Source organism: Xyrauchen texanus, chromosome 8 (genome assembly GCF_025860055.1).
Source record: "Xyrauchen texanus isolate HMW12.3.18 chromosome 8, RBS_HiC_50CHRs, whole genome shotgun sequence".
NCBI classification, from domain to species: domain Eukaryota; kingdom Metazoa; phylum Chordata; class Actinopteri; order Cypriniformes; family Catostomidae; genus Xyrauchen; species Xyrauchen texanus.
In genome coordinates, this window is record NC_068283.1 from 46884811 (window position 1) to 46895581 (window position 10771).

General features: G+C 41.3%; 1 protein-coding gene across 4 annotated transcripts in view; it reads left to right on the top strand.

The window, feature by feature from the left end:
* The window catches only part of LOC127648303 (E3 ubiquitin/ISG15 ligase TRIM25-like), an 88639-nt gene that overhangs the window by 8391 nt on the left and 69477 nt on the right, over positions 1–10771 (top strand). The window contains exons 6-7 of one of the 4 annotated variants that reach the window (XM_052132955.1): positions 6271–6330; positions 6462–8108. The exons of 2 other annotated variants lie outside the window; for them this stretch is intronic. In XM_052132955.1, coding sequence (XP_051988915.1) covers positions 6271–6330; positions 6462–6997 — 596 coding nt within the window. In that variant the 3' untranslated portion in view covers positions 6998–8108. Of the gene's footprint in view, positions 1–6270; positions 6331–6461; positions 8109–8279; positions 8425–10771 lie in introns of those variants that run through there. One more of the 4 variants, XM_052132953.1, reaches the window with a different exon arrangement.

Here is a 10771-nt window from a genome sequence, read left to right on the forward strand (position 1 = left end):
ATGCTTGATTAGGAGCTTTACAACGGGATGATTCTGTGACAGAACGATAGGGTGTAAAACTGCATCACTCAATTCATGACACCTACGAAGTCGTCCTCCTACTCTAATTAAGTCTAGTTCTTTGTCATACTCTGGAGCAAGCTTAATGAGCCGTCTATGTACAGAAATATCTTTCCCACCCTTGAGCAAAGCAAATTCGTCAGGAAAGTCTTGCATCTGGCTTTGTCTAAGGATAGACAATTCTGCCTTCTGAAACGCATCTGCACTTGATGAATCTGTGTTGTCAGCCGCCCCATGAAGGAATCGTGCTGTAGCCTCTAGTAACTCAGTATAGCTACTAAATTGACTGGGATCAGGTTCAACTTGTAGTTCATGTTCAGTCAATGAGCCGCAAAACACAGATTTCTTCAGTTCCTGAACTTCTTCGGGGGCCTTTCTTTCTGGTACCTTAGGCCAACAGCTGCTAGACTGCATCAAGAAGGCTGGTCCTTGTTTCCATCGTGTTTCTTCAGCTAATTGAGCCAATGACAACCCACGCGTAATATCATCAGCAGGATTAGCCGCGGAATCAACATAGCGCCATGCTCCAGGATCCGACAACTCTTGAATTTCGGTGACTCTAACTCCTACAAATACTCTGTATCTGCACGAATCAGACTGCAGCCATGAAAGAACTGTAGTCGAGTCAGACCAATAGACAAATTTGTAGATATCTAGAGTCAGCTCCTTCTTGAGGACGTCTCCTAGCTGCGCTCCTGTCAATGCAGCACAAAGCTCTAAACGAGCAATGGATATCTGTTTTCTTGGAGCGACTCGTGACCTTGCGGCCATGAATGCAACTTGCATATTGCCCTGATCGTCTTCAGAACACAAGTATGCTACCGAGCCGTACGCCTTTTCAGACGCATCACAAAACACATGAACACTGCGGCTCTTGACAGGATACTGAAGACTGGAACTGTAACATCTTGTCAGGTGGATCCGAGACAATTGTGGAAGCTCACTTTCCCACTGATGCCAAATGTCTAATAAGCCTGATGGTAGATTAGGATCATCCCATTCACGTTTCTTGTCCCACAACATCTGCACGACAATCTTGGCTCTTGTGGTATAAGGAATGAGATATCCAAGGGGATCGTAAAGCTTGGCTAAAGTGCGATAAATGCTCCGCATTGTAATTTCACCATCATCTCTCTGGTGAGGTTTATATATCAATGTGTCTGATCTACATTGCCATATCAATCCAAGAGCATTCTCCTGAGGGTTAGCCATTTCTTGACTGAGCTGAATCTCCCCACTCTTCGACTTTAACTCAACAGGAAGGTGGTGAATGACCTTGGGGATGTTACTGGCCCATTGCCTCAATTCGAATCCACCGTCCATAAGATGACACTGCAATCGGTTTACCAGCTGTAGAGCTTGAGCTTCAGTAGAGATACTCTTAAGACAATTGTCAACATAGAAGCTACGCTCCACCGTTTGATGTACTTCATCAGTAGCTTCGAGATCCACCTTTGCGTGGGACTGAAGTGCGTATGTAGCACAACAAGGGCTACATATTGTGCCAAATGGCAGAACTTCCCACTGATACATGATGGCCGGTTCAGAGGTCTTTCCATGACGCCACAGAAAGCGGAGGAAGGGTTTATCTTCATCAAGGAGACGGATTTGATGGAACATACCCTTCACGTCACTGCTGATGGCCACAGAATGTTCCCGAAAACGTAGGAGAACTCCCAACAAGCTGGCACTTAAGGTAGGACCGGGTAAAAGATGTTCATTCAAACACTGACCCTGGTACTCAAAAGAACAATTGAAGACAACACGGTTCTTCGCATTGTGATGAACCATATGATGTGGTATGTACCACGACTTGGAACTCGGATCACATTCTGCAGATGTCAACGGGGTGACATAACCCTCCTGGAGCAGTTTCTGAATCTCTGATTCGTAAGACGCAGCCATACTAGGCTTTCTAGTTAGTTTACGCTCTGTGCTGCTTAATAGGGCCATGACTGCCTCTTTTGGTGCATTCAGAGGTGGAGGCGACTCTTTCCAGAGTAAAGCCGTGGCGTACCTTTTTGTACCATTCACATCGATCCTGATGGTTTTCTCCTCTAGGAGGCGAATAGCTTCTGCATCCTGTCGAGATCGGCTGACTACTTTCTCAGATTGATAAGGAAGGGTATCCAGCTGCCAAAGTTTTTCGACTTGACGGAATAGCTCAACTTCAGGAGAAACACAAGAAATGAATAAACATTCTTGAGACTGCAAGTGAGGCTTAATCAGCCTTGAGGGGCCTTGCAATGTCCAGCCAAGCATCGTATGAACTGCCGCTGGACCTCCAGGAGGACCCAATCTCACTGGCTCCACAGGGGTTATCAAGTGAGGATAATCTGAGCCAATAAGTACCAAGGGCTGTGCTTCATGGATGTCATGCAAAGGTAAGTCACGGAGATGGCGATATCTTTGCAAGTCAGAGATGGGGTAAGTATGCTGAACCAGGGCTAATTCTTTTGCTGTGAATGCACCCTTAACCGGGTAGGATCTGTCAGGGTGTGAAACAGGTGCTATAGAGAAGGATACAGATCTTCCATGAATGGTATGGACATCCTGTCTCACGGTGCGCAGAGCTAAATCCTCAATTTCACCTTGAAGGTCTAGACGTCGAGCAGCTTCATTCAACAAGATAGTACGCTCAGATCCGTCGTCTAGCACAGCGTAAGTTTCTAGTGACTTATCACCATTCCGAATGATTACTCGACTTAGCTTCAGTAGAACTTGCTTGCCACTCGTAGGCCGATCCAAGTATAGGGTCTGAGACACAGAGCTTCCTGGACTTTTTTCCGTTGTCCGGTTATTACCTTTACTCGTCCCATCGGAGTTGGCATTGACTTCATGAAGAACATCAAGATGCCTCCGTTCACATCGCTTGCATTTTGCCTTTAACGTGCATTTAGATGAAGCATGCCCTCTTCCGCAACGCCAACATCTATGCCCCGTTCTGATCCAACTCTCAATCTGCTCCTTAGTTAAGAGGTTGAAGTTGGAGCACTGATTCATGTAGTGCTGAATTGTGTCACAAAACGGACAATACTTTTTCAGCTTCTCCGGTGGTCTTGCTGAGTCCATGTATTCAGTCTTTGAAAGCTCTACTAATCCTACTTTCTGCTCTCTACCATGTAAAACAGTAGTCAGCTTACGAGGCACAAAGCCAGTGCGCTTATCTTTGTGAACACCGTGTCTCCCAGGATCAGGATAGGACCCATATTGTGTTCCTTCTACCTGCACACGTACCTCATATTCCAGCCAGTCTGCAAAATCAATCAAAGTTGGAATAGGTGTCTGAATGGGGTTAATGAATCTCTTGAAGTTAGCTCTTAGATCGTACGGCAACTTGGCTAAGAGACGAGAAACATGTGAGCCACATTTCAGTTCAGTCCAACCCGTGCTACCTAATTGGTTTAACATTCCGACCAGTGCTCGGACACGAAGAGCAAATGCCTTGAAAGACTTCACATCCCCGCTCCTGATATTGGGCCCATCCATCAGATCAGTGATCCTTCGCAGTGCCAATTGATGTGGCTGCCCATACATCTCAGTGAGCGCTTTCATAGTGTCACTAAACGGAGTACGACTGTGACTATACGAGTCAGCGATAAGTAACGCATCTTCCAACTTCAGGTGGTCTATCAGTATTTGGAACTTAAAAGATTCAGAAGCGTTTTCAGGAAGAACGTTATTTAAAGCAAGCTTAAGACGAGCAAATTCTCTAGGGTCATCCCGAACGAAATGAGGAATTGTAGGAGTCGGCCCTCGATATTGCATTGATGGTGGATACACATCACGATGAATATCAGAGTGTCCAAGCGAACGGTCAGCGGTATGTAACTGTACGTTATCTTGACTGTACTCTTGCCTCCAATCAATTGGAGAATGATCGAAATTATCCATAGATGCATCCTTATACGGACGCTCTCTTAAACGACGATGATAGGAGTCCGTTGCTGGTCGATAAGCATCATGATACGGCATACTAGACCGCAACATTGGTGGATCATCTAGACATTGCTGACGAATATCACATGAATGAGGTGGCGGCAGTGGAACATTAGCACCATAATGATGATCACACCATGGCAAGTCATTCTTACTACTAGGTGGATCATTATACGAAGGGGTCGACATACCTGAATTGGTCGGGCTATCACTAAGCCGGCCTGCTCTCTTTAGACTGTCTGTAAGCTCCTCAATGAGATCTCGCTCACAACTGCGAACTGTAAGGAGGGATTCATCTCTAAGTGGCACCAAAGGAGTATGTCCTGTATGGCCAGAGTTTCTATCACTCTGCACTGCCTCCTGCATACTAGTAGACTTTGGTGTGGATGACACCACAGCTCCTTCTGACGTAAACTGTTGCTCAGCTAATGAAACCTGGGAAGCTAACACAGGAGAGTTCACAATCATATCAGATATGCGTTGCATGTCTTGCCTCATGCTCTATTTTCCTCCCTCAATTCACGCATACAACTAAGCATATCAGACTGCTCATCTGCAAATGCTAGATGTTTCTGAGGATAACTAACTTCATAATCACCCAAATGTGCTGGCCGTCTTATTACTCTACATGGGCGTACAACCTCTGGCTCCATAACTCCCTCACCTAGTCTGGACATCATCGCTAAAAGTGGTTATAGTAATCCGCTCGAAGGACCATTTAATGTATTGACTGCTGTAATATGCACTGATTTCTATTACGGTTCTAAATCACCTTTAGAGGATTATTTTCCAATTAATGTCCAGTAACTAAGAGAGGAGTAAAGAAGCCAGAGTCATGGATCCAATTCACTCAATGTATTAGTTAGTTAAATGAAAGAATGAATTATTTCTCACAATATCAACAACATGTAAATATATCACAATAAAACAACGTAGGCCTACGTAAAATAACCAAACAATAAACCAATGTGTCTTGATTCAAAATAATATGAAGGCAATGAAAATTATGTTAATAAAAGTACTACAATCTTAAGAAGTCCAAGGTATTTCAGAGGATGATCACTTCGATGGCAGAAGGGTACAGATGTCCTCAGACGTCGATCATCCGACGCGGGGCAATCTCAGTGAAGGTTGAACAGGCAATTATATGTCGGCAAGGATCCCGGTCTGGTCAGGATAGGGTTAACGTGATGCTTCAACGCGCTGCAATGCTCAGTATGCGATAGGTTTGTGTGATAGAGTTCAGCTGGATAATCGTGGATGACTTGTATGTCAGTGTATAAACATGTGTGTGTGGTTCTACAATAAACAAACATACTCAATTAGTTTTCTGTGACAATTTGTACAACAGAACTGCGTTATCAATTCACTGACTGAACGAGACATCGCAAATATATATATAATAACATCATATGTCAGCAATTCCCTTATAACTGAGGAAATATCTTATCGATGCATTCAACAGAATATAAAACAATGATTACTAGATTAAATAATGTGAGATAAGCACTTACAATCTGCAATGACGCACACGATGATATTCGCCAGATAATACCAACGACCTCTGTAAATGATCACACAACTTCGACTGTCCATCACATCTGAAATGCAAACTGGTCACTACCTAAGTGCTATAGTGTCGATCGATAGCTTTATAATCTTAATTCACCTCACCTCGTTGACTCACGATATAACATATACTACATTTCTTCTTTCTTTATTGCCTCATATCTGATCTCGCCTCACTTCACGGAACTCGCGAAACTTCTTAATAACTCCGCCTACTCGGCAGACACAACACCTAACAGAACACTATACAACTACGACTTAAAGGCAACATGACTATGGCCTTTTGCACAGACTTGCTTAATAATGGATAAAGCAGTCAGAAAGATACACACTTGGTGTCGGTCCTCAAACTAAGCTCAAGCATCACTCTTTACCATAATGGTGAACCCAAACCCCCAAAACACCAACATAACAGAAACTCTTCTCAATGGCAGCTAAACACCAACAAGTTTCCCCCTTTGCATTCATGTTGCAAAAACACATAAAATAACACTTAATTTGAACATTTACTTTCCCCATCGAGTCCCTAATTTGAATGATTAAATTTTTCCCTTCTCAATACATTTAATTACTTTGGGCATTGGGGTTTACAGTGATTCATTTATTCTCAGAAACGAGTTAAAGTAATTATTACCTATAAAATGAACATGTTCATTTCCTTTTTATAAGATAATTAAACTGTAGATTTCCTTGTTTTGATAGTGAAATACATTCAGATCTTACCCACTCCTGAATACAAGACCAGGAAGGAGTTTCTACAATGTAAGTTACAAAAAAAACACAAACACTTACAATATAAGCCTATATTATAAAGATATATAAAGGTGATGGTCCAGATAGCATGCTGTTTTAATGAAAGTTGTGAATGACTGTGTATTATATATCTCCATCAGATTTCCATCAGTTTACTCTGGATCTGAACACTGTGAGTCCATGTCTCCGTCTGTCTGAGAGGAACACAGTGGTCACTGTCACTGACAAACTCCAGCGCTATCCTGATCATCCAGACAGATTTGATTGTTGGGGTCAGGTGTTGTGTAATGAGAGTGTGAGTGGACGCTGTTACTGGGAGGTGGAGTGGAGTGGGAATCGTGGTGTGGATATAGCAGTGACATATAAGAGTATCCGGAGGAAGGGAGATGGTCCTGAGTGTTTGACTGGAGGTAATGATCAGTCCTGGAGATTGTTTTGCTCTCCTTCCAGTTACTCATTCTGGCACAATAACATTGAGACTAAACTCCATGTAGTCCACAGCTCCAGTAGAATAGGAGTGTATGTGGATCACAGTGCAGGAGTTTTGTCCTTCTACAGCGTCTCTGACACAATGAACCTCATCCACAGAGTCCAGACCACATTCACTCAACCTCTGTATCCTGTGTTTGGACTAGATGACTACACAACTGTGAAACTGTGTTCTCGAACTGTATAAATGATATAGAGATTCTACAAATAATACTGATGCAAGTGGCTAGAGACATTCCTATATTTGATACTTTTGCTGATTGATATTATACAAGCATATTCATGTATCCACATTTATGTTCTCAGAATATAATCATATACTTCACATTCATGAAACCATCTTATATGGCATTATCATTGTATTAAGACTCCATATATTCCCTGTATATCCATCCTGTATTCCTGTGTTGTATACATGTTACCAGACACAAGCCTTATATGTTCAATGTGTGTGTTAGAATACATTTCCATTTATGCATTTGGTAGACACTTTTATCCAAAGTGACTTACAGAGCACTTATTACAGGGACAATCCCCCCAGAGCAACCTGGAGTTAAGTGTCTTACTCAAGGACACAATGATGGACTGTGCTCACCAGTACAGTATTTTAACCCACTACGCCACCACCACTCCAAAATATTACTTATCCTTATAAGGGTTGTAGCATTGCTGTACCAATGTTCCTGTGGGAAACTGAGACATTGCGTGTATATACTTTTGAATTTTTAGTATATGGATAGGTCGCCATTTTTACCCGATGAGAGCTCAGAGCAGGTGACAGATGCTTGCTATGGGGGTAATAGAGGAATCCCACAGTGATGCATACCCTATGCCCAGCGTTGATGAGTTGCTCGATCAGTTAGGTACTGCACGATTTTATTCGACAATGGATTTGACAGAGGGGTATTGGCAGATCCCCTTAATACCAATTTCCCCCCCAAAAAAGCCTTCTCCATGCCGTTTGGATTGCCCCAATTGATGGGATATGCATGTGTCACTCTTTTTGTGTTTCTTACTTTTCTAACTGTAATAGTTGTGTGGGTTAAGAGCTTATGGTTACTGTATTGACTAAAGTTTATTTATTTGTTGAATATCCATTTGTTACTCTGCTAATGGGCTGAGCCTAGCATCCATATATCCCTTTGAAACACATCTGATTGTGTAACATGGACATAATGCATCCTAATAATACCTGTGTGTTTGATCAAGAGCTCAGTCCACTGACTGGTCGACTTCTCGTTTTAAATGGGTAGTTTTGAACATCTCCACCTTTTACCAGCACATTCTGTAAAACAATAATCATGTAAAACACAACTATGTTCTTCAATGGACATTTCTTTCTGATGCTGAACACAATAAACGCAGCGGATGATTCATATCTCACTATAGGCGTGCACTTCCTAACATCTGTCGTCAAATCAGAGAGCAGGATTGAGTTCTGTGATTAATATTCATGAGCCGAGTTGTTTCGCGCCTTTGGGAGCGGCTGCGGAGCGCGTTTATGTCGCAAAGAGATTAAATTAATCTGTCATTATCTGAATTTAACAAACTAATAACTAAACACACGCAAAACTCTGAAGAACTGCTTTTTTATCGTGATTTCTACACACACTGGTGAGTTTATAGTTAGAAATAGCCTAACTGTTAAAATGCGTTATAATGAAACTTTGTGAACATATCTGTCGTTTTCTTTATTCTATATAGTGTGCTTATTAAAGTTTATATTTGTGTTTACAGGTTATTAGATTATGATTATGTCTGTTTTTGTTCTCAACTGCTTTTAGTTTCACTTTTGCCCGGAAGAACTGGGAAGTAAAATGAGTTATTTTGACAGATTTCGCCAGAAACGCAAGGAACGTTTTTATTTATTAGACTTTAGATGAGAACACAAAGTACACCGTGTGAGTGTTTATGGGTTTGTTTTTAATAAAATAAAAGTTGTATTTGTTTACTTGATGTGGCATGGATTAAAACAGAAGCTCTCTCTCTGGTGCGCATGTGCGGTGTGACTGTGGGGCGCGTGTGAGGAACGAGCGGTTTTTACTTTAACTTTTTTCTTCTTTAATTCGATTCTTTTTTGTTTATAGTTTGCAGTTTTCTTTTTGTGTGGAATTATTTTGTAAAAAAGGGAAGCGAGTGTTGTGTTTAGCCGGGGTGTTGGCTCCGAGGTGTTGGGAGCATGGCTGTCCCAGGGGAGTTTCAATTCTTTGTCAAGGCGTCATGGCGTTAAATAGATTCAGCTGCTGGTGTGGAGGGATGCAGTTTAGCGGTGGAAGAAGTGCTTGGACATGAGAATATTGTGTCAGCGTCCCGAATGAACAGCACTGTTGTTGTATTTGTGAAAACAGTTGATTTAGCAAATAGTGATTAATGGTATTTTTACACCTTGTCTACACCTTCAAAAAAATGTGACGCTATCAAATGTGCCACCATTAATCCCAAATGAGGTGTTGATCAGAATGCTTGCCCGTTATGGTAAAACAGTTTCGCCTATAAAGATGATTCCGATTGGCACCAAGTCTCTTCTTGAAACATGTCTTTTAGGCATTATTATATGATCTGGTAAGATAATCCCGATGAACTGGATTTGTCTTTGAATTTTCTGAATATACTACAAATAACATGAAGCGTTTTAACTGTGGCGAAATGGGGCATTTGATCCGTGCGTGTCCCAGTAACGTTAGAATAGATGGGTCAAATGAGGGACCTTTACAGGTTGTAAACGATGGAAACGTTGTAAATGTTAATGAAAAAAAAAACATCGCTGCGATTGTCACTGATGATGAGGTACCTGGACCAAGTTCAGTGCAGACAGCAGCTGCTGCGATTGTTGCAGAGGCAGTGGACGTACAGCAGGTAGATCGCTCTGTGGGAGATGAAGGTATGATGGTTACTGTGGGTGAAGAGATCGAAGTGGAGAATGGAGACGGTGTTGAGGACGCTGCAGATTAACTTTCCGCTAATCTTGAAGCAGTGATGATGACTGAGTTAGACAAGTGTGCGTTTAAAACCCCACAGAAGCGAAGTTTAGAACAACGTCCTTCAGAACAGCAAGCAAAAAGAGGATTCGGTTGCAATGAAAATTGAAAAGCACATTTATGTTTTTTTTTTTGTTTGAGTTTAATTTGCTTTTTTGTTTTCTTCATTTTATGGGAGAAATGTGTATTCCTTCTCTGAATGTAATTGGGGCAAGAGACGACGGCTTCATCTTTTTGAAACAGTTAAACAAAAAAAGGTTGATGTTTTGTTTGCTCAAGAGACTCGTGATAGTGAAAGAGAAGATAAGAAAGAGAGATAGTGATGAGATAAACACAATTGATTGGGCAAGAGAGTTCGACAGATTGTCTATATTAAGTCATTTGAGTTCCACCAGTTGCTAATTTATTTTCCAAAGGTTTTAATCCTTTTTCATATCAAGTGGAAAAGATCTTAAAAGGTAGACTTTTAAAAGTCACAGCCCAGTTTGAGAATTGTTTTTTTTTATTTATTTCTGTAAATGTTCCTACCAGAGCAATTGTAAGAATGTGGTTTTTAGATACATTTAGTCAAGTATTAGCGAATTGTAACACAGAGGATGTTTTAATTTGTTTTAATTGTACTGAACACTTATAATATAGAAATCATGTACAGCTTCATATGCCATCATGAAAGAGACTCATTGAATTGATGAAATCTAATGAGATTATTGATGTGTGGAGAAATTTTCATTTTCCTCAGAGGCAGTATACTTGGGTACATGTTCAAGATAATCTGTTATCTCTAGCTAGGTTGGATAGATTGTATGGATACAGACACCATCTTAATCTATTTAGGGGATGTTCTATTGTCCCGTTTGGTTATTCTGACCACAGTTTAGTAAAGTGTGTTGTGACAAGAAGTGCTTATTGGCACTTGAATAGCAATCTGTTGTGTGATCATTGAGTTTTGGGTTGATTTTAGACCCTAAAATCTTCCTTTCAGT